Raw genomic sequence first — 25,323 nt, forward strand, 5'->3', positions numbered from 1 at the left:
TCTGATGCATACAGTAAAGTATTTCACCGTTTCAGTTTTGTTTTTGTACAAGATAGATCACCTCAATGACCTACACCTGATTCACTAGTCTGGGAAATTCCCGATACTCCTCCTCTCATCAGTTTTCAATTATTGTTATTAATGAGTAATCAAGTTCAACCATGTAAAATGGAGAAGCCCAGAGACCAACATAACGGGATAGGAAGGGGAGAGGAGCAAAGACAGATTCAAACAAGATTTGAAAATGGACTGTTTCATTCAAATAATAAACTCATGCATGGAGGTAATACAGATTGCTTGTCCCTAAGATACATACACACCTATAGTTACTACACTTGAATGGCTACCTCCACCTTCATCCCCACAGTTTAGGGCTAATCATTAAGTATGTGGGCAACAGCACTTTGAGTTGAAACCATTAAAGTCACGTATGTGTGTAGCAGCCACAGAGCACATGGCTCTGCTGACAACAGCAGCGGTGTTAACCTAAAAACTGTTGTCTTTTCCCAGCAAGGCAATTAATGATTATTTTTGTGTGAGGTGAAGTTAATTTTTTCTCAATAAAACATGTAACTGATAGTGTATCAGTGGTGATGGATGGTCTCAACCTGACTGACGTTAACTTGACTTAGTCCTTTATGATGGGAATATAGACCATTGCACATCCCTAATGTACACCTACTTTTACTTTATTGTGTTGATAAAATGTTTCTGGAATGATATATATATATATATGAAACATAGCCTGGCCCCTGGCCCAAAATCCCAGTAGAGGGAAAAAAACTCTTTTCCGGGGAATCAATGGCATCCAAGGGAGGGAAAACATATCACGGGTAAAACTCTGCCTTAAAATTCTACATTTACTGTGAAAATAACCATCTTGGGTAAAAATACATGAAGCAGGAATGAAATGGCAAAAGGGACAGGGACAAGCAATGCGTGACAAAGTGGAACCCCTCCCATCTCAGCGGTCTCTTACCCCCAGCCAGGCAGCGGCTACAGTAGCTATCTAACTGTGACTTTACAGAGGTTCACAACTACAAGCAGACTCCCTTGTGATCTTCCCCAGGAGGCTGAAAGGAGCCTTTGTTCCAGAAGATTGTGTGCCTTGAACCCATGACATCAAGGTCCGAGTCAGTTGATGGTTGTTGTGACGTAGCGGCCGCCTCTCTCCGACCTTTGAACGCTAATAGCATGCAACACAGAATGCATCTAACCTGCCTGAGCTTCAAAGTTCAGTTTTCCCCAATTTCCCTGTCCGTTCGGCGAAAAGTAAAAGGGGAACATTTTCCTTACTCTCTTCTCTATAAAATGAATGAATCCATCCTCGTTTCCTTAGACACCAAACGCATCTATTTCACTTCTTTATAGCAGTTTGGCAATATAAGAAAAGAGTTAGTAGCTGGCAGGCAATGGAGTAGGAGTTTTCCTATGTAGGCCTTCCATCCAATTCCCTCAGAAACGTCATCAGACATGACTATTATAAAACACATTTACTGAAGGGGCTAAATGCAGAAACAGGAGGGTAGACAGGGGATGCAATAGTTTAATCAACGCGCTGTGATGTCAAATCTATTTCTTGTCCATTGTCTTCATTCACAAGTGGAAGTGCTTTTGATGTTATGGACAAAACAGGATGTAATGACCTAATGTAAATAAGGTGCGAGTTTGCATTAGATGACTTGGGTGGATAAACGCATTGCACGCACATGCTCGCCTGCACGGAACGGTAGAAGACAGCCATCAAAAGTGCCACTGTCTCCACAGATCAAAGCTCCACGCACACTCAGAGACACTATAATCCCACATTGCTCAATGGGTCCTCTTCCTCCCAGACTGGGCTATTGCTAAGACGGGAAAACGGGGTTGTGCAGGAGTCCACCCAGCGGACACGGCCGAGGGAAAACAGGATACAGCTGGTCAGCGTTGACGCCCGGGGCCAACGCAGCCTCAGAACCGAGCCTCTGATCCTGTGAGGCGTCTTAGGTGGCTCGCCAAGTTACTATGTGCTCAACACATTATGAATTCGAATCCATCTCACAACCTTTGTTGCACATCATACCCTCTTTTCTTCCATGTTTAGCGTCTCTGAATTCAATTCAATTAAGTCTTCATACGTATAACAAGGCACAAGACACATCCGTTGACTCAAAGAGGGACAAGAGGGGAGAACACAGGGAAAACTTGAGTCTATATATTTGCCATGAATAAGAAGAACCTGTGAAACTGCTAACCTTACCCACCCCTATCTCCCTCAACAGCGCTGACAGATAGATAGATAGATAGATAGATAGATAGATAGATAGATAACATTTTATTAATGTGTCACTCCTCAACAAACAAGTCAAACAAAGCAACAAACACAATAACCCAAAAAAAAAAGATGAAGTTGAGGGCCACTCATCAAGAGTTACGAGACACAGGCTAAAACACTACACATAAAAAAGATACTACAATATATATATATATGGATGGAATGGCAGGATGGATGGAAGCCACAGCAATGGTAGGTGTGTGGGCTTGTACTCACGGTTGCGCGTGGTGTTGTCCCAGTCCCAGGCCTCTACGATCAGTGTGTACGAACGCTGGAGAGAGATAAAAAGAAAGAGAAATAAGTCAAAAAGAGAGTTATGTGTACATTTTGACTGAATACAAGACAATTTTCCTTCATGTTGCCAATACAAGCCTGTGGAGTTTGTCAATTTCTCTCCAGGTATGGCTAAATGAGAACTTTGCAGTCAGACCACAGGCAACCACATCACCATACTGCTGTCCAATGGCAACGCATGGTAAGGAGGATATTATTAAGCATTAGGATGCATGACTTGTACAACTAAGGCTGCACAATTAATTGTAACGTAATCCTTGCACCCGCTGTACTAAATCAACAAGTGCTCCCATTAACGTTCCGCCGCCATTCAATGAGCACTGTGACCAATCACAGCTGTTGAATGTGCATCTTACAGTGTGTTCATCTCTGCTTACATCATTTCATGCGAGTCGAGCAGAGCTGGCAGGAGAAATGACTAGCCTAGCGCTTCAAGTAGAGAATAGCCAAAACTCAAGCTGGCATTTCGTTAGTCCAAATGTCAAATAAGAATGGATACCACTAGAGAGGCAAAGCCATCCTGAGTGTGAACACATTTCAAACACAAAAAGTCATTTTCATAGCCAAAAATTGATCATTTGGAAACCTTTACGTTACGAACCAAATTACATCAAAAAGCACAGATACTCCACAAACTTTGCCTTTGAACTGTTGCCACACCTCAAAGTAGAACCAATCTATTCAATCATGTCAATAAGCATCACTAAATCCAGTATGAGTGCGTTCAGGGCAAGGTTTCTGCACCATCCTGTCCTTGTTTACTCCCAGCTACACACACACACATCTACAGCAACACTTTACAGTGAGCCAACCCCATTTTGTTCCTAAATTCACTGAGACCAATTATCATAATTGTGTTCATAACATCAGGCAGAATAATTGAGATCATCATTTTAGCCATAATCATGCAATCGTGCTTCAAACATCAGCAGACACACACACACACACACACACACACACACACACACACACACACACACACACACACACAGACAGACAGACGATGCAAAATCGATTCCACCGCTACTACTGACTCTCGTATGCTACTTGGCTCTCTTGCCTGGAGGTGTGCTTGAGTTACGCTGCCGATGAAACCCAATGTTTCAGAGATAGAGAGAGCAAGATACGGTAAGTAAAACTGTGTGAGAGGCCAACAGAGGCTGGAGGACTGAGATATAGGGAGGCAAGGACACAACAAGACCACCTAAACCTAAAGGGCCGCTCCTCTGGATTTTTCCTTATAGGAAGCTTGAATTGAACATACGACTACTACCACTACTAGCTACTAGCCAAGTAATGTTTGCTCCTGGGAAAATCAGATGCATTAGTAACAATGACAGTGATACTTAGCTGACTAGATGCTATGTTTGGCCATTTTATGGTTCTTAGTTTTAACCGATTACGAGTAAGAAAGTTTAAGCATCGGCCGATACCGAGTACCGATCCGATCCATTACTTTTACTGAACAGTGCAGGCTTACTTCCTTAGTTTGGGGTCAATGGACAAAATTATTGAGATAAAATCCTTGTTTTTCCCACTGTTTGAGAAATACAGGCTTCTATGTGCCACAAATGCAGTGTTTGCAGCTTTTATTTCTTACATGTTACTCATGGCTTTCGGTATCAGATTTTAGTCTTGGGTAAAATCTCCGATACCGATATTCCATTTTAGCCTGGTATCGGCACCGATACCGATACCAGTATCGGTGCATCCCTAGCCAGAAGGTACTTTATGTCATCCTTTATTGAGTCTCACCTAGACCTTCTCTTTCCGTGTCTCTTCTACTCTAAATCCCTCTCAGCTTTCCTCTCAAAAATAAAATAAAATGCTCAGAGAGTGGAGTGGACTCAGCAGGTATGGCATGATGTCCATCAAGAAGGTCACTTTGACAACCAAGGACAAAGCCAGACAGAGCTCATATCCCACAGCTAATATTGGCAGTGAGGTAAATCAGAAGTGTAAGGGGATTATCTTGTTTCACGCCATGTTATGCTTTTACAATTCACCAGTGAATACATCATGCCCTGCGCTGACCACAGTTGCGCACTATGTCTAATCCTTGTGTAGGCTACTAAAATACACTTATGTAAAAGGAAAGGACAGGGAAAAAACAGGGAGACGGAGGAAAGCAATGAAGGACAGGAGGTTTATCAGAGACAAATCAGCATGGTTTGATCGTTTCCTCAATTGGCCAGTGTCCAATTTGTGTTCGACTGTGTCAGTGCCAAAAGCACTACAGTCACTCAGATATCTGCCTATCTTTAGCTACATGTGTCTGAAAACAATGCTTCATTTTAATCCAGCTTTGATGATATGGCATTGGCTAGACTGCAAAAGTGTTCACCAGTCATATAACATCTGAAGTGCATTTCATGAAGCTCAAGAAAACCAGTTGAACTGAGGGGGGAAATGTGTGTCTTTAACAAGGCGAAACCCACTCTACATGCCTTGCAGTTAAGAGTCGTACAACAAAAATAACAATGCCATATAGTATTGCTATTTAAGCGTGTTTTGCTAGCTAGATACTAGGTAATACAAATCACTAGAGAGCCGTTCTGATCGTGTGATTGGTTGGAAGTTGGCGATGCTTGTGGATATTGTAGTAGGTGTCATGGAAACATATGTGTCTAAGCTTACTTTTCAACACAGGTTGAAACATTCACAGCCATTGATGATAGGAATAGCATAATGGAGTCTTGCGTCACCACATAGAAGATAATCAGCGTACTTGATACAGATCAGCTATAATCAACGATAGAATGAAGTTGGACCGGTGGTTTGCATGGGGAAAATCTCTTGTTGAACCATGGTACAATGTGACTCACCAGTCTGAGTCTCAATGTTGGCAGCCTCACTGATGGTACTAAAAATCAACATTAAAAAAAAATGGAACTGTGGGATTCAGCGCATGTTCAGAGGCCCCCCCTCCGTTTTAAGTGTTTGCAATGATGTAACAAAACTTAAGTACTCTTCACAGGTGACACCACTTTGACTGCACGCACACACACACACACACACACACACACACACACACACACACACACACGGAAGCTAACCAGGCTAACCAGCAGAGCAGGGGTAATCTAGCTGGTGTGCTGCAGGGCACACTGCTAGGCAACCAGCTGACCTAAATAGCACTCATTACGTCACCATCATGTCAGTGGCAGTTGTAGTAGCCACGGCGTGACTGCCTGTGACCTCTACTGTAATGTCACTGATAGGACATTGCCCCAGGGCAGGTGGAAGGAAGGCAGAAGGCGAGTATGTGAGGGACTTGTAGTAGAGGTGAAGGGAGAAATCACAGGGAGGGGAGGGGGTTGTTAAATGTGTGTTTGTGTGTGTGTGTGTGTGTGTGTGTCAGTGTGCGTTGTTGATCTGGGGGACCAACAAGCTGGTAGGCTGGTCGCTGCTGGGCTGTGGGATTAAGTAGGCTTGTCTGGCTGTGGGTGGTGGTGGGAGGAAGGGGAGGGGGGTGTTGTTGTGGAAGACCATGGGTGAGAAGAGAAGGGGATGGAGGATGACGGGATAGGGTGAGCTATAGGGCTTGGGTACGGGATAGGGTTAGGGGGGTACAGCTGAAAACGATGGCCAAGAAGACGAGAAGCCAAGAAGACGCCGGGGAGAAGAGACGGTTGGGAGCTCAAGATGAGAAGGAAAGGATAGGAAGAGGAATGGGCGGGTTAGGGTAGAAGGCTAAAGGAGAGGAAGGGCATGGGGAGTTTGGGTTTGGGGAAGGGAAGGCAGGCGGGCGGGCTGTGGGCGAAGATCATGCTCCTGCCGCTGCCGGTCGCTCTGCCAACCCCGACCGGCCGCAGACGCACAACAGATGCAGCCTCACCAAAGATGGATTATTTGACATGAACGTGGATCATCCCACGACATGCAGCACGGCTTCTGACCTTTCCACCCATCCCCCCTCCTCCCCCCCACAAAAGGGTGGGTTGGCTGCCCCAGTCTGAGCATGTGGGTGGGTGTGTATGTGTGTGTGAGTCCATGCGTGAGAAGAGCCGATGTTAGTGGGAATGTGTGTGTGTGTGTGTGTGTGTTAGTAATAGGCGGATCTTTAAATGTTGCGCATCTGGGGATGGGATGCGAGGTGATGGGATGCGAGGTGATGTCTGCACATTGTGTCTGCACGCACATTATGTGAGCGAATCAGTGCTAAAAGAGGGGAAAAAGTGGCCATATTGTGACCTGGGCCTATTGGGATTTCCATTTGCCTGAAATCCAGACATGCTTGCACGCCGACATCCTGTATATGTTTGGGTAAACTGTCCCTGGTGTGAATGTGTGTTGGGGCTGAGCGAAGCCATGGACCAGTCTGGTTTCCCACAGACCATCCCAGTCTGTGATTAGCTGGATTAAGTGACAGCTGCCCAAATGGCTGGAGCGAGATAGATGGATGGGTCGGGGGATAAAGGGGAGGAGTGGGGGAGGGAAGGGGAAGAGGCTACTGAACAAAGACCCTTGTCCCAACACCGCAACTCACCCCCCCCCTGTCCCAACCAAAACCCCTGTCCGTTGGAGAGACCCCGTCAGCACAGGGACAATTAGTGTCAGCATGTGTGCTTGTAAGCCAAGTCGGGACAGTTGCGTGGGCAAAGTCGAACAATGTCACCAGTGGTTTTCACACCAAGTCCTAATCTTACGTCCGACTGTGCTACACCGCTACCAAAAAAAAAAAAATCTCAAAATTGCAATAACCCACCTACCCTCCCACCCACCCCAAAACACAGATAGATCACCCACACACACAGGACCAAATGAAATACTCCAAGCAAGACCATGAAGAATCCTTGGGTATGTCCCCTGTCACAGTCAAATCTCCCAAACCCTACCCGGCCCTTCCCCTAATGGATTAGAGGATTTACTCAGAGAAATCCTAGTTTTCGAAGCCAAGAAGGGGGGCATGTTGAAAAAAAAAAAAAAAGGATGTTTATATGTCATATGTTTATACGTGAATCTGCGTGTTTGACGTGATGCAACACGCCGTCAAAACTAGACCAACCCGAATCCCTTCATTGGCCACCACAGGTAGACTTAGGTCAGGAGATTCATTGGGGGAAAAAAAGACTTGTGAAGGCAGAGGATGGTGGAGGACGTGGTGGGGGAGGGGGGGGGGGGGGGGGGGGGGAGTCTGGGGAGAGCCACAGGTATGGGTTCCCACGCCAGACGAGGGGGTGGGTGGGTGGAGAGAGGGGATTGGAAGGTGGCCATTTAAATAAAAGGGACTGGGAAACAGAGAGAGGTTGCAGTGGGGAGTGGAAGCTGGGGCAGGTTGGGGTCACTAAGCATGGATCTGCACACTTCTTTTCAAAAGAGGGGTCAGCTCCGTCTGTGTGTGTGTGTGTGTGTGTGTGTGTGTGCGTGTGTGTGGTGTTTGCCTTCTAAGAACACTAAGAATGCGAGATCCAAGCCTAGTCTGTAATCCAGTGTGAGATCCTAGTTTGTCTGCAATTCAGTTCAGTTTGATTCTCTCATTTCTGCTGCTGGGGAAAGACTTTACGTTCTCAAATGCTGATTTTGGGCTGTGAGAATTATTCCAAGCAGTGGTTTTCTGTTACCTTTCCTTTTTGCGATGGACCACCATACTATGAAAGGCAAAAATGTCTACTGCTTGGTCCCAATCCTAGGAAGTTTTTCTCATAGACTGCAACCAAGACCCATTTCAAGTACTGTTTCCCATGTCATTGGGAGGTGAACTGAATGCCCGGTACCTTCTGCGCCTCCCCGTTCTCAGCTCCGTGGGGAGTTCCACTGACAGCTCCTGATTTATTGCCCTCTGAGGGACATGAGGTCGTCTCGATTCATCCCGTGGCCAGTAATCGCTGCATGTAATCTTCATTAATCTGTGATGTCAATCCCAGCTTTTGGTTTTACTAGGGCTGAGTCTACGCTATTCCAGCAAGGGCATCCAGCAATGCCGTCTCCCTAGAAAAGGAAGGGCAGTGGCGCCAACCCACGAGGTGCCTCAAGTGCCTTCTGACACCAGCGATAACTAATGGCTGCATGCTGGACTAATAACAGTTACACTCTTTATCATACATGTTAATGTTCATGGACATAAATTAATGATATGCGCCACGGAAACCCAGGTAACACAGATGTGCACAATGAGAGTCTGACCCCATCCTGCGTGCCTTTATTATGGTTGCAATGATTCCTCGATGTCATCCATTATGTTGACTATGTCAATTTGTTGATTTTTTATTGAACATAACTACGGCAAACTCAAGTCTTATGTGTAATTATCAGAATTCCATTCTAGTATGAGAATACGGTGTGAATATGGTTAGGGATGCCACGATCGATCGGCCAGCAATCGGAATCGGCCGATATTCAGTATAAATATGAGATCGGAGAATTCCGATAATGCTTTATAGTCGCCGATTGCAAACCATTGTGAGCCATTTCTCTTCTTGAACTTCTTAAATTCATATTTCTTTAGGCTACATGTTAATTAAAAACACAAATCTTCAAGTCCGTCACGCCCGCTACCTCCCCTCATTTAATTCTCTGCTTATTTAATGCATCAATTCATCGCATGCCATGTGCGTTTGTTTACATAATGGTCTGCACTCTGCACCGCTGTCCGCGTCGTACTGGACAACGGTCGAGACCCTAACAGCGGAGAGGCAACTGAAAAGTCTCATTTCTCTCTCTCTTAAGAACATTCACTTATACAAAAACAAAGACTGAAACGGATATATATCTTCGGAGGGTGTCTCCATTTATTTAACTCGATTCAACAACACAGGCAAGTGGCAACAGTCTGAGTCTTGTGCTTCGGTTATCTCACTAAATCATGTTGCACTACCTAGAACGCACATGGTTTTGTTTACATAATGATCAAGTAAATATTGAGGTAGAAAAAAAGAAAATGTGGATACTTTTTAACCAGGACTCAATTTGATGGATGAAATGTATGTAAAATGGAAACTGACCTATAATACTGCTATACCAGCTGCTATAACAAAACAAAAAAACTATCTATGGCCGATCGGTATCGGCAGATATGGCTCATAACGATCGGCGTCAAAAAACGTTATCGGGACATCCCTAAATATGGTGCTTTGTTCACTGTGCAAAGTTGTAGCGGCAGACTACAGCACTAACTACCATCCACCAACAGCTGAAATCCAATCAAAAAAGAGCAAAAACACCAAGCACATGACAGTACAGGAGCATGGCAAATGTTAGTCAAACTAGGTGCGCCCACTAGCTAAAAAGCTAGGAAACCTGGCATATTCATATTGCAAGGAAATCTTGCCATTTGCTAGGTTATTAGTCATACTGCAGGTCTCAGATGAAACGTTGAAAAAGTTTACATACTGATAGTGCAAGCTTTCCAGAAGTGCAAATTCTTAGGTAGCTGCCTCGTGATTCCCAGTCCGCCTTGGAAATCATAGAGATGTGCTACATCACAAATAAGTACTTATTTGTGTCTGAACTCGAGCAATAATATTTAGTATGTAGTTTGATTATAATGACATATTCCACATGAAAATTATATTAACGTTAAAATTATATTAAAGGATAAGGCCGGTGTTTTTTAATGCAATGCTTACCGTCAACAAATCCTATGAAAATAACAAAATCAACAATGCGTTACTCCCGTTACTTTCGGACTTCCCACGTACCGTTTTTAGCCGTCAACCCGGAAGTCATTGGCTCCAATTGTAAGCTAAAAACCTTGAAATACAGCTCACAAAGACATAGTTTCACTTTTAAAAATTGCTAACTGTTACCATGAAAAGTCAGGCTGTTGTAGTTATTACCAAATCAAATGGGAACAAATTCTTCATTACGCCGGGGACTATTTTCGGTGCTACGGAACTACTTTCCTGAGATCGCAAATGTGTTTACAGCCGGCTTATTAAGTTGTTTGAGGAAAAAGTCGGCTGGCCCGGTGCATCGCGATGATGAAATATGCTGTCAGAGCAACAGCATGGCTCTTTGACGTGTTTTTAAATTGTTTTTTTAATACAATGGAGTTCTATGGCTGCTGGGACATGGCTGCATTGGGCACCGGCTACATGGACGAGACTTGTTGGCAAAACAAAATCATTGCTGATTTTGTTATTTTCATAGGATTTGTTGACGGTAAGCAATGCATTAAAAAACACCAGCGTTATCCTTTAACATTGAAATGTCCAATTGCATTACTTACTGTAATCATTTAGACTAACTGGTAACAAAAAAAATGACTTGCAGCCTAACTCTTAATGATGCTGAGTATCATTAATGCATGGGGCAGAGAACAGGCTGAGTGTCAGCAAAGTCTAGACACTGGATGTGATTACTACCAGGGAGGATACACATTAGAGAAAAGGGTTGGGAGGGTGGGGGTGGGCTGTGAGAGTCCCTCTCCCAAATGAGGGGAAGATGTGAGCTGAACCACCAGCCACCCCTGGAGCCGTCCTCTCCTCCCCCAGCTGCACACAAAAGGTCCCGACAGTGGGTGCTACCTTGGGGGTGCTGGTGGGGGGGCAGCACTGACACTTGTGCTTAACACCCATCTTCAGTGCTGCCAATAAGTGGCCAAGAGCACTCATGGACATAAAAGCACTTCAGCAGATAGTGTGGACTTGAATATGAATCTCTCCAGCTTCCAGCTCTTCCATCCGTTCAAAAGCAAAGACAAAAGACTCACAGTGACAAATTCCCTACACGTCTCCTATATTTTAGTACGACTTGGCATCAAAATACTTAGTCCGGTATATCGTAGGGTAAAACTACGGTATCATGACATCTCTACCTTGGAGTTGGAGCTGAACTCCCACCTCCGACACAGGGACCGAGATGCTCCAGTCAAAGAGTCTGCATCCTGTGCCAGATGCCGCCTGACTATGGTAGTGCCGTTATCGGACACTCTCCTGAGACAAAGCCCCACCTTGCACCACCCTGCCAGTGACCCTCCTTGCCAACAAGCTGCCCTTGAAGTGAGACAACAAGACAACAGTCTACACCCGATGTGCAGACCCTTGCTCACAGACACAAGCATACACCAAGGATAGTGGTTCTCGACCCTGTGCCAAGCTTAACTGGCTCATCTCCTTTAAAGCAGCAGTCTTCAAGTGTGTGCCATCAAGGCCCCAGAGTACGCTGGTTTTCATTCCAACCAAACACTACGCCAGCAGATTTCACTGATTTGCACATCTTCAACCAGACAGAAAGAAGTAAATCAGTGAAATCAGCTGGTGTAGTGTGTGGTTGGAATGAAAACCTGCAGACTCTTGGGCCTCAATGGCCTAGTTTAGAACCACTGACCTAGGACTCAAAGCATTGCAAGACAACATGGATTCAACTGGGTTCTGGGTTTGAGAAAGTGCCAGTTGGAGGAGACAGGACTACATAATGGCAATAAATTCAAACTATAGCTCTGCTGGGCAGGGAGGTGGAGGGGCGGGAGTTCTGGACACAGTTGCTTACTAGAGCAGTGTGCCAAGAGATGTCGTACTGAAGGCAAGGCACTTGGCTGGCTGGCCTACACACCGACTGTGTACACACACACGGCCCATTGAGCATGCTGCTACTATGCCAACAGGGTCATTTACCATGCACTTCCAATACAACAAACCCCTCCCCTCCGGGTGCTAATTAACCAGCATGATCCAAGACTATGCAACCCAACATGCAAAACAAACACACTCACACTTGCATAGAAGGAACAAATCAATGTAAATGTGATACAGTGATATGTCCAACTAGGCGTACACTAGTTTATTGCTCATTAAAGTCAAACACCAATGTAGGCTACACAGTGGTTGCAGACAGGGAGGGAGAGAGCTAGAGATACAGTATATGGCAACCTGCCAACCAACCATAGTGCTATGACTGAATCAGAACTAGGCAATATTTGAAATTTCAAATAAAGCAATGAAGTTAAGAATGGATGGATTGGATGAGGGACAGGCTACGTCTGTATGAAGCCTGGGGTGAATTGAAGAGCTCATCTGAGAATAGTCTGACGAGTCTGGCAGTCACAATAGTAGCATGTCAGCATAATTGTGTGTGCTGAAAAACGTGACACACAACTTTTGATGCCCGCTTTCTCTTTTCTATTCACACTAAAGCCAAATTCATGACTCGCGGCTAAAACTTATAAACCTTTCAAACAATGACAAGATCTTGGCCAGTGTTTCAAACTGTGACCTACATGCCTAGGTGTTCATTCACCCAAGAACTCGGCTACTGCAGTAACAGACCTGCTTCAACAACACATTAACTAGGCTAATTCCTGATCCAAAGCAACAGGCGGGCCTGGCTGGAGAGCAACAGAGCACCGCTTCCAGCCGAGTCCCATTATCATTTCAAACAGGTTCAACAGTACAGTGACAATTTAACTGCCCATGTAATGACATGCTTTAATTACCCCCGCAAGGAGCCTCCAGCACCTGCACACCATTCATCTAACAAGAGACAGGGGACGCAATGGGCCACAGCAACATGCGCATATATTTAAACAGACGAATAAATACGGAGCGACAATGGCAGCATGCACACACAGAGACACAACTACATATCAGCTACACATGTAATAGTTATACAACATACACTTGTGGTGTTGCCAACAGCACATGGACATAGCCTGCTTCAAGCACCACTTTGAGTTATTTGTTTCAGTCTTTGACTGTATGATTGTTGTTTCTAATGCATTCTCTAGAGAGCTTTCCCAGACACCAGAAAATTGATCAGTGTGACCTGGGCCAATAGCATGATCGGGGCCAACAGTTTGAAAAAATGTGTGATGTGGCCTTTTACTTTGAGAAACACACATTGCAGCAAAATTCCTATAAACCCTTCCCGTTACTGAGGTTGCTACTTGCCCCACCTTCCCCTTTTGTTGCTCTGATTGTTTTGAAGAGCAAGAGGAAGGATTAAGAGCCGATAACAGCCTTGATAACAGTAGATATGCATTCAGGCCAGGTAAGCTGAAGTTGAAACTATACAGTTACAATAGTGGAACTGGAAAAAAGGTTGTGTAGTACACACAGAGTAAAAAAAGTTTTTGTTTTATGCCGTAAAGCAACTTCCCTTCGCGCTGTAAAGGCCCTGACACACCAGGCCGACGGTCGGCCAATGTCAGGCCATCGGTGTCCCTAGTTTTTGCGGTGTGTCCCGCACCGTCAGCACTAGTCGGACCCCTGTCGGCGTCTTTTCGGCCGATTGAGCATGTTGAATCGGCGGCAGAGCCCGTCGGTGAGAGAGATCACTCTGATTGATAGTTCGTGTTTTGCCTCTGGATGATTGGACTGATAAATTCCTTCAACATGTGGAACTGAACAGGAAAGAGCCGAGCAAAAATTTTAAAATCGGAGGTTTCATTTATCTCCAGCTCTCGACACAGGTTCGGGAAAGCCCCTTGAGCCTGTCGCTGGAGTATCCATGATTTCACCCATTTAGTGCGGTTTCTCCTTATTTTTCGCCTCCGCCTCTTCCTTTCTTCTTCCACAACCAAAAGACCAAGGGCTGACAACGCCAGTGCCATTTGCAACTTCTTATCAGACATATGGTATGGAGAGCTTTTTCCCCTCACGCAGGCGCAGAACGTACGTGCTAGTTGGCCGTTGGCTGTAGTCTTTGCGGTGTGTTCAAGTGCAACTTTTTGGACCAGACACAGGCGACGTCAGGCGACGCAACAGTCGGCCTTCGTCGCCGCTGGTTCTTTGATGTCGGTTTGGTGTGTCAGGGCCTTAAAGCAACACAGCAGATTTCCCTCCAAATTCAACCTGGTGGCACAAAATGTAAAACGCAGTACAGAGGCTGGTAGCGGCTGTCAATCTTCTCAATGATGGTCTTGTTTGTTTACAGTAATTACACTAATGCCTCGAAATGAATGTGTTTATGATTTAGCGCCTTTAAAAACTGCTCAGGCAGCTCCACATATTCACTTCCCCCCACTGTTGCCAGCAGCCAGTCATTCACATGGGATCTGCCGTCCCAGCATGTTGTCGGAGTTGTCCTGGGGGAACATTTTGTCAAATTCAATCTTTTCATGTCTATTTTTACTTCAGTTGTAACGAAACACGTGCATTTTGTCATCGTCTAAAAAATATTTAACAACTTACAGGTGTTTTTAACCACACTACAAGTTTGCCTGTACTCAATAGAGTCTGGGCAAAGGCTTCACCGCCTACCTTGGTTTGAAAATCACCGGAGGCAGATGATCTTGTTGTTGGTACGGTGGCACATATAGCAGATGTCTGATGGTATGTTTTGATGGAAGAGAGGAAACTGAACTTGACACATGAATAAAAATTACAGGCTAATTGATCAGTGAATATAACTAAAAGGACTCCTCTTCGCCTTATTAGACCAACACAGGGGCATCTGCGCCATCACTCAGCACACCATGCATACCGTTCTGCTATAACAGACACAACACATGCAGACCCCGTCTCCAAATCTCTAGAGTATCTTCAACACGATTACCGCCATTATGAGTGGCTCCGGGCCGTTTCCCTCATCGTTACGGCTGTGTGAAAGTGGGCATATGCTCACCAATTTTACTTAGTCATCAAAATCAATAGCCACTCAAGTCTCTCCCACCCCCTGCTAGGGACCAAACCAAACAGACCCTTATTATGGTTCCTCCATACAATCTGTCACACATTTGAAAGAGAGTTCAAATCTTGCCATCCACCCATAGGCTACTGCCCGAAAAGCATAGCTATTCAGAGTTATCACATTCAAAAACATGCATAGTCAACACTGACTAATATCTTAGGCAGAGCAGCCTGCAGTGTTAAATGTCCAAAAACACACACACTGACAGCCTTAGCAGAGGGTGACAATGACAGACCATGCTCTATTCATTAGGCCAGGCTTAGACTACAATGCACAAAAATAATTGGAACATACATAATTTAACATCATGAAAAAAGTCACAAATTGCCAACCATAACAGTGATGGTAACACTGCCAGTGTGCTGTAATCTACACTTTGGGTAAACCAGGTGCCAAGATACCGCAGTGTGCAATGTATCATGTCAATACACCTTACAGCATCTTTATACTAGGTCTTTATCATCCATCACTTATGCTATCCTATTTTTTATTTTTTAAATGGCACTACAGAAAGTATAAATGCACCTATGAAAATTTTCCATAGGCTACTCCAAATAATTTGCCTGCACCGGCTGGCTGGCTACGGCCAGCTTGGAAAGTGCAAGCTCAGTGCGTTTTCTTATGGGAAGGCTCCCATGATGGCACATGACAATTTGAATGTTGGTTTAGACATTCAAAAATGATTATGCCACTGCATCTCTGCGGCTATAGGAAGACCACCTTCCAGAACTGTGTGCCTCTGCTATGGGCTTGGTGTGGGATGATGTCGCCAATTCATCAAAGTACGATGATTCTACAGTGAAATCAGACATTCACAAAGTTAACGCAAAAGGGTTTGACATTATTAAAGGTAGCTGGTTTCATCATATCATGGCGGTTCAATGTAAATGCAATTTGCAAAGGATTTGTTGTGTATAATTCACGTGATCATTCTGAATGTCAACACAGTTGTCATAAAAGTCAATGAAAATCAGCTTACTGTTTGAGGTCGATCGCTTATGGACTTTTGAGGACCAAGTACTGTTTTTAGTTTAGTTTTATCTAGTTTAGTTGGTTTATCTAGTTGTCAATACAAAACATTTTTTCCACATTATATCCACATTTTACTAGGCCTCCCAAAATGACAGGTCAGCCTTGTATTTCCATAGCCTTTCCTTAAAAACCACACTAGTGCGCTGAACAAAACAGCGTTCCTTTTTTCCCCTCCCGAACACCATAACACCGATCTGTTTAATATTTAGAGCGTGGTCGGAGTTAGGACGGGGGTGACGGAGTTCAGTCCACATCGGCTTCCACGGGGCTGGGAATGGGCAGCTGTCCAGGTCAGACAGTCAATACTACACTGCATCTTTGTTGGTGAGCAAAGCAACAACACAGATGACTGTCGGACTTGTAACCTCTGATGGCACGCAACAGTGCGTAAGCCTCATAAGCCATCCCAGACCCCAGACCCTGTAAGGCACAAAACGGACAGTGTCTGTGGGGGAAGGCCTTACCGGTAAGTAATGGTGGTGGTGGACGGGAACTAACTTTCTTCCCGTTCCTTCAACTTCTTTGACTAGAAGCATTAAGTGGCTAAATCTGAAGAAAACTGGAATTTGGGTGAAATTCAAACAGACATAATACTGTCCTAACATGGCTTTTATTGTGACTGGAGCACCTGCTTTTTTGGATCAAGCAATCACAAATCATGTTAGTTGATCTTCTTCAGTTATGTCACTCTTGCTGATGAATAAACTGGACGTTGAAATCATTTACCACCCGGTTAGTAATTAAGCCGTAGCTTTGATGTTATTCTGAGAACACACTAACTACTGTCACCTGACCACAGATCTCAGCTACGGCACTTTGTGGGAAAGATTACATTTTACTATCCAAGATCCCGCCCACCTTCTACCTTATATCAGAATATCAGAGATGGGTGCAGGCCATCTGATGCATAGGTAGAACTTCTCTGACCTAGTCCAACAGCTTGGAGCGCATCGACTGTGTGCAGGATGGGGCTGGGAAGCAGACAAAAGCATGGAGAAACTTGTGACGCTGTAAGGTTGACTTTTTCCTCCTTCTTGATACATCAAGATCAATAAAACTCTTCAAATACAGCTATACGCTTGCTTTTTGGTTTTGCATCCTCTAGACTTCAAGAACTCCCAACAACGTGGTTTGAGACCGAATGCTCTAGAAAAAAAAAAAAACTTGACTGCACAATGATTCAGACTTGTACTTCTTAAGAGTCACACTGGTGCAAATCTGGCAACCTGAACAAAATGTGCTACTCAGAAACATTTCTTTCCAAACACCATTCCAGACATGCTTCATATTTACAGTCCGTAGTTAGACCAAAGATGAGGGTGAGTCCAGTCCCCAGGGCTTGAAATGGGCAGCTCCACACATTCACTGCAACCAAAAAGTACAAACACCAGACTCCAAGTGCCACTTCGAACACAGTCAGAGACCAAGCACTCTTAGAAAATGCCAGCTTTTTGACTCGGGAGTCCTGGTCGACCGGCTAATTGCGTAATCAATATTGAAATCGGCTGAATCACAGGTGAGCCTCCGATGAGTGGTTTTCCACACAGCGTCCCCGGGGCCAAAAGAGGACGGATGGGGGAGGGAGCCACGGCAACGGAGGATAATTGTTTACTAGAGGCCTATCTAGCCGTCTCCTAGCAACGGCCCTGGCAAGCTCCCTATCAGGTGTGGCTAACCATGGCAGTCTCTGTTAGCCTTGGGCTCTGTGTGTTTGTATGAGAGAGAGAGAGAGAGAGAGAGAGAGAGAGAGAGAGAGAGAGAGAGAGAGAGAGAGAGAGAGAGAGAGAGAGAGAGAGAGAGAGAGAGAGAGAGAGAGAGAGAGAGAGAGAGAGAGAGAGAGAGAGAGAGAGAGAGAGAGAGAGAGAGAGAGAGAGAGAGAGAGAGAGATAATCGAAAGTACTGACTAGCAGAGAAGGCAACAAGGACATGTATAGCCAAGACAAAGTGTTTGAGTGGGTAGCCATGTCCCAATCTTACTTCATTCTAGCATGACAATACTTGGGCTATATTCACACTGTAGCTGAAAGTGTCCCAATTCTTTTTTTCTCTCAAATGTGACACAGATCTGATGTTTTCTAATCACTGTGAACAACAAAAAGCTGCACAGAGTTGTATTTTGTCCAATTCTAAATTTGACAAATGTCATAATTTTGGCACCACGGCACCTCAGCTGAGCCAGTGTTAGCCTGGAGGACAACCAGAGACAACAATGGAAAGAAAGCCAAATAGCTGACTCGACTGGTATTTGGAGAGACGACTCAGTTCAGTCAAACCCCAAAAGGCACGTACTGAAACCGGAATGAGCTCAACAACCGAGAGAAACGTAGGCTCAGAAACGGATGTGACGTCTTTTGATTGGTGACGGATATGGGCTACATCCTAGAATAGATACGAACAGTCATAAAATGAATAAAATAAAGCAAGATATGAACAAAGCAATTCAGAATTGAGGATGTGGTGGCCTGAGGCGTGAACAAAAGCCTTCGATCAGCGGTTCTCAAGTGGTTTCATATCATGCTTTCATGGACCCCAAACAGACCCCCATTTAATAAGATTTTGTCCCAGTGACCCATATGGGAAGATTTGTTGTTGATTTAGTATTTAATTGTAAAACTGCACATGGGGAGATAATAGCAGCGAGAGTGAAACCTATGATTATACTCTCTCCAATTTGGATAATCTCCAGTGAATTCAATTATAGTGAAATTAAAGTATTCTTCATTGAGTTGGGGAACCCCTGGAACCCCCACTAGGATGCCCTGGAGGTCCCTGAACCCCCACTTTGAGAACCACAGACTTAGATGAAAGCAGAGACAATGCTTTACAGTAGCATGGCAGTAGCACAGTGACACCCCAGACGAGAGAGCACGACAATAACAGTGAGCGTGTCACAAGCACGTGGCTCCTGCAGCCGAGCCAGCAGCATTCAAATTCTTTGGGCGTGTTCCAGTGAAAACAACCTTAAGCGGGTCTGCGCAGATTACCACATCATTTTCATGTCAATGAGATTCTTCACGCTGCCCCCTTTTTGAGACTATCGGCGTTGTGAGATCAATTCCGCTGCGAGTGTCTGCATGAGCATGAGGTCTTTTTTCCCCTCCGCAGATAAGAGGCAGAGTTCGGGACAGAATTGTAAATCGCTGTTCTGCAGTCGAGAAGACATGCAGATCAAACACTATCATTTTCCTGACTCACTGTACCCTTCATTGCTTGGTCAAAGATGTACTGCGAGAGCTACGCTTTGTGTTTGTGAATATAGATGCTACAATTGTGTCGATCGCCTAAAGAGATAAGGTGTTAGATAAGGCATTCACACAAGATACTATCAAAATTCTTCAATCGGTCTAGCTTCAGAAGTAACAGTTATGTTTCATGCTTTGCTTGGAGCAGATCAACTAGAAGCCCGGCTAAACCCATGCATGCATTTACTAAGTCGCTGGGAAAGGAGGTGCGACACATCCCATCCAAGTTCAGAAGAGATAGAGTTACAGGCAGGCTCACATCAAACGGACGTCCGGTTGATGTAGCTGCAGGGGGAGGGAGAGAGAGAGGCAGAGAGAGAGAGAAATTCCACCAGCAATTTCATTAGCGATCAAATGGAAGTAAGACGTGTCTCTCTCTCTCTCTCCGGAACTGCAGACACAGCATGGGCCAACAAAATGGAAACTCAATCAGGCCGGGCTAGAGGAGGCCTTAACTTGGTCAGCCGGCTGCTGGATTGGGTTGAAAGCGTCTAGATCCATTCCATAGGTCCACATAGCCCGATACTAAGCACTACTTAAACCTGAAGGATATTGCTACACAGCTAGACAAAGCCATAAAAGATCATCCAAAATATTGCATAGGTTTCCAGCTATCAAAAGCAAGTTTTGCTTCTAAACTATTACTTTTATTTCAATTGGGTCAAGTCCAAATACTGATTTTTCCTTTAACCCAAACCCTAACCATTACCTGAATCTTACCTACCTTAAAAAACTGAATCATTTCATTGCATCCCCTCACTGCGAAACAATTTCCCTCAACTTGAGAAAGCTTGAATTTCAATATCAAACCTCTTAACACAACACTAAATCCCTTCAGCAGATAAAGACAAAAGCAGTGTGCGCCTACTGTAAATTCAAAACAGCAGAAAAAGAAAAAGTAGTGTAGGCTGAGCTCAGAGGTGGCAGCAACAGCATCAGCAGTCGGTCTCTTCACTGGCATGCTGACAAGACAAGCCGGAGCAAGAAACACCCTCCAGGAGCATCAATAACGAGGAGGATTTCCAAAGAACAGATCAGTATTGGGAAATCAGAGTACCGCACACCTATAACAATAATCATCATCATAATCATCACTGGTGTGCTGGTGAGTGGACCGAGGAGAGGCTACGACGTACGATGCTTCCTCGTGACGTACAAGCAGCCTCCCCTGAAACTGCAGGACGATTTGCACTGTGCCGGCCCGACTACAGCGCTAAGGAGGCGGGAGATGAAAAGCCCTCTTTATGAGAATTGCTACTTTAGCAAATTAAAAGGAAGCAAGGGCTACGTTCACAGCTCAAGCCTTCGCGCTCAATTCTGTATCGCTGCTCGTATCAGATTTTTTTTGGAATTGAAAGCGTTGACGAAAAGATAACAATCAACACCAAAAGACGTCACGTCCGTTTTTGTGCCTATGCTTCTGGCTCTTGTTTTGAACACATTTCAGTTACAGTAAGAGCCTGAGTTTTGACTGAATTGAGGCGTCTCCCCAAATACCAATCAAGTCGCCCATCTTGCTTTCTTTCCATTGTTGTGTCTCTTTGTCCTCCATACTAAAGCTGGCTCAGCCAAGCTGCCATGGCGGCAAGATTGTGCCAATTGTCTCAGGTGATTGACATACGATTTACTTATTGCCATGGCAATGATGATAATTTCCGATTTGAGTGTCCAAATACAAATCGTATGTAGGTCTCATGCCTCAGGATCTGATTTTGTAACACATATCCATGCGCTCCATGTCAGAATTTTAAAAAAAATGCGACTCCATGCAGCTTTTTGCCGTTCAAACCAATTAGAAAACATCAGATCTGTGCCACATGTGACAGGGGAAAAAATTAGAATTGGCACACTTTCAGCTGCAGTGTGAACATAACCAGAGTGTTCCCCCGAAGCACAGCCAGTATTCCTACGACCTTAATACATGACTTTCAGTTTTAGAGGGTTGCTAAAGCCGGGACGGGGATAACGGAGGAGTCCAGCCCCCACCGGCTTCCACGGGGCTCGAAGTGGGCTGCCGGCCAGATCAGACAGTCAATACTACACTGCATCTTTGTTCCTTCAGTGAGCAAAGCGACAACGCCACAGCCAGTGACCCTGCAGGCTTGTTGTGACATCTGGCACTGGAATAGTGCACCGCTATCAGCCTGAGCCACTTAGCAGAAAGACAACACACCAGAATAGGCCTCTTCACCTCTGTCTTGAGGTGTTAAAAGTCAATACATTGAATAAGAGACTTCTTCTGATGGATGTATGACACTTTCTATATGTAGCTGAAAGAAAAACCACCAAACACACAAAGACAAATCCCTGAATCAGCCTTGTGTAGTCTACAAATATAAAAGTCTACAAAATTTTTTTATAAAAGTCAGTCATCAGAGCATCTAAATTTGAGTAAACTTAACTTGCTGCCTCCCGATGTGAGGAAATATCTTTTGCAAGTGTCCCCAAACAGACAAATATTATAAAATATAATAATCGGGTAGGGGACATCCAGTTTAAGTGGCACCCTAATAAGATGCTCTGTGCAGTAATGAGGTCAAGGGTCAACTTCATTATCTTCAAAACCCTTGGTCAAGTACTGCTGATGTTTTCCTTCAAAATAACATGGCAAGTAGCTTATATTCTGCACAACATGACAGCTTACAATGCAAACAGTCCAATTTCATTCGCCCCCCTCCAGCACAACCACCATGTTAGATATCCTAATAAAAACATGCAGCATTATAGGTCCATTTGACAATATCTGAAGTCCTAAAAAAAACTACTAAACTCGCTAACATGGCGGTCAAACCTTGTACACCTTCTTTGTGCTTAATCCATCAGCTATCACTCATCCAGGTCAGACAAGCTTAATTGCCCTGGAGGGGCCACCAGGGGCCACCTGGCACCCGGCAGCAGGAGAGGAGGGGGAGAGAGAGGTGTCAAAAACAGCCAGCTCTATACACCCAACCACTGCCTGGAGGCATCCTTCACCTTAGCCTGATTAACAGCACATCTTCCACTCTGCTTCACAAGGCTCAAAGCGAAATGTGACTCACTTTAAGTTATAATAGAGGATTAATAGACCCAAAGGCGCATTCATCAGACATACACCTAGGATGTAGCCTCCATGGAAAATTTGGCAGTTTAATGTTGCCCTGCATAACGGCTAACGTTACATACCTCGTAGAACATGACTTAAGACCTTTTAAAATTCGGTAGGAGTAACTCTTCCATTCGGCATGCTTTCAATACACAAACCAGCACTTCTGTCCACAAAATATCGACTTTTAGAATTGGTTCACGTGGTATTTTCGCAATCTTCCTCTGCCAAAGTAGGCTACACCGCGGTAGCGACCAATGTGAACCAATTATTAAAGTTGTAATTTTATTGAACTAAGTGCTGCTTGGTGGGTCATATGCATGCCGAATTTACCACAAGACACTAGTGAATCAGAAAATGTCTTAAGTCATGTTCTACAAGGTATGCAAGTTTGGTATAACCTTGTCTCCATACGAGAGAGGGAACCGGGCTCCCCCTCTCCTCTCTAAACTCAGCTAGGGTCTACATATCAAAGCATTTCCCCCGGTCTAATTAGCCTATCATGGCCTTGGCAGGTGCATGCTGGTGGGTTGGAACAAAGCCAACCTCATATATCATGGCAACTTTAAAAGAAGAGCCAGATGACACTGCGAAGCACTGTAGCTGCAATTGGATCCTTATGGAACATGCAATCATTTACCCCATGATAGGTGCCATTCTCGTATGTCGAGATTGTCACGCCGAACCCCATTAAAAATCTGGCACTTTAATGCGGTCTACCTTCATTGCAAAGGTACATCCATAGGAGAACGTTACTTGAGAGATTTAACGATTCGTTAGGGTCTTTTGGTAAATTCGGTTAATATATGATCCATCAAGCAGCAGTTTATTTAAATAAAATTTCAACTTTTATAACTGCTTCGCAGAACTGACTACCACTGTGTATTTTGATGGAAGGTTGTTGGAATAACAGCCAAACCAGTTATAAAAGTGTATTTTTTTATCGAAATAAGTGCTGCTTGGTGTATTGGATGAATGCCGAATTAAAGAGTGGCTCCTAACCATGATTAAAAGGTTTTAAGTCCTGCTCTAGCGGGTGTGTATATTTGCCGATACGCAAAACAACATTATATTGCCTGGTTTTTAAATGGGGTTTGGCGTTGTCCTCTTTCCCCATACAAGAGGGGGGCAGCAATCACTCTTCTTATAAAGCCTTAATTGGAGGAGGGAAGCACACTCACCGGCCACGCAAACTGGAAGGGGATCAAAGTCTTGCCAGCTTCGTCGATTTTATTGGGGTTATTCTTTGCACTTTTAAAAGAAAACGTATTTCCACCGAGAACTTGTGTAGATCCAACTCCGTAGATGCAGGGGCCGGTCGTGGTGACCTCGGTCTGGTACTCCTTTAGACAGATTTTGAAGTAAGTGTCGCACTCGTCTCGAATACAGCGCAGGTCCTGGGAGCTCCTGGAGCCGTCGCAGCACTCCCCGTCCGCCAACTCGCCGTTTACATTCTCCACGCTGATCAGCTGCAGCTCGAAATAGCCAGTTGACTGGGACACCTAAAAATAACATTTTAAAAAGACAAAATATATATATGTAGGCAATATATTCACAGACTACACACGCATTTGGTAGCTACTCAAATAGGTGCGTAACAGTGGCTGACTCCAAGATGTAGGCTATCTCAGATGGGGCAGCTATTCCAAAATAATTTGTTGCATCATGAATTGGACCGTGCGCTAAAAACCCATATGCAGTTTATAGGCTACGATTTCAGACAATTACTCTCAGACAGGAGGAGGTGGAAATGAACCGCTGCAGCAGGCAATTGATGCAATGCAACTTCCAACTTCTTGGTGCAGGCCTAATTCCACACACAAAAAAAAAACGTGTAGGGTTGAAGCATTACAACAAAATGGAAGAGTAGCCTATATTAATTCCTCAGACTTCAATCTTGTCATGGTAACATGATCACATGCTCCACAACTGACGGCTACGTAATTCAATTATCGATTAATGTGATGCGAATATGCAACGCTGGGGAGCAAATACATCTGCCCACGCCCACCAACTTTTGACATTGACTATTTTAAACACTGATCTTATTTCATGTGGCGCAAATTCAAACAAACGGGAGCCCTCTTACCTCCGTCCATAACGTCAACAGCAGGCACACTATTGGGAGGCAATTCCTAATCCTGGTGCGATTCCACATGCCTCCGATTAATTAGAGTGACATAGAGGGTGGAGAGAAGCGGTAAGAAACGACAAACAGCCGCGGACCGGCGACTAGTTCCCCCTCTCCTGACATGCAAAAAAATAAATAAACAAATAATAATAATTCACATGCGTGGTTTTTGTTTCCAGCGTATGTGTCCAGAATTCACCGAGACATTACATGCGCGTCGGTCGGAGCGGGCAGCGGATTGCAGCGTAGTGATGGTCCACGCACAGGAGTGTCCCTCCGTCAAATCTCTCCACACAGCAACTGAGATGTTTCGCAGCCACAGCCTGAGGAGAGGATGTGTGCTTTGATTGGCAGCTCCGCAAACCACTTACAAATTGGCCTGCGGGCAGTCTCTGAGCCAACCGGATTAAAGGGGCGGACAATATAACACCCCCCCCCCCACCCCCCCACCCCCTCCTCCTCCTCCTCCTCCTCCTCCTCATCTCCCTCTCTCCTTCTCCTCCTCCGCCTCCCCAAAAACTTGAATTATATCGGGGTTTTGTTTTTTTTTTAATACTGGGCTTCGTTCGGACAAAACCGCATTACAGCATGCACATTTAAACAGATGTCGAAATTAATTAAACGCGCCCGGTACAGATAGTATGATGCATGGGTGTTA

At 44.7% G+C, this 25,323-nt stretch overlaps 1 protein-coding gene across 1 annotated transcript in view; it reads right to left on the reverse strand.

Moving 5' to 3' along the window:
- The window catches only part of jag2b (jagged canonical Notch ligand 2b), a 47,660-nt gene extending 22,724 nt beyond the window's left edge, over nt 1-24,936 (reverse strand). The window contains exons 1-3 of the mRNA XM_071921309.2: nt 24,624-24,936; nt 23,716-24,036; nt 2,531-2,585 (exon numbers count right to left, since the gene is read on the reverse strand). Of these exons, the coding sequence (XP_071777410.2) occupies nt 2,531-2,585; nt 23,716-24,036; nt 24,624-24,692 (445 nt within the window). The 5' untranslated portion in view covers nt 24,693-24,936. The remainder of the gene's footprint in view (nt 1-2,530; nt 2,586-23,715; nt 24,037-24,623) is intronic.
- Between the last annotated feature and the right edge of the window lie 387 nt (nt 24,937-25,323).

Source organism: Centroberyx gerrardi, chromosome 18 (genome assembly GCF_048128805.1).
Source record: "Centroberyx gerrardi isolate f3 chromosome 18, fCenGer3.hap1.cur.20231027, whole genome shotgun sequence".
Lineage (NCBI taxonomy): Eukaryota > Metazoa > Chordata > Actinopteri > Beryciformes > Berycidae > Centroberyx > Centroberyx gerrardi.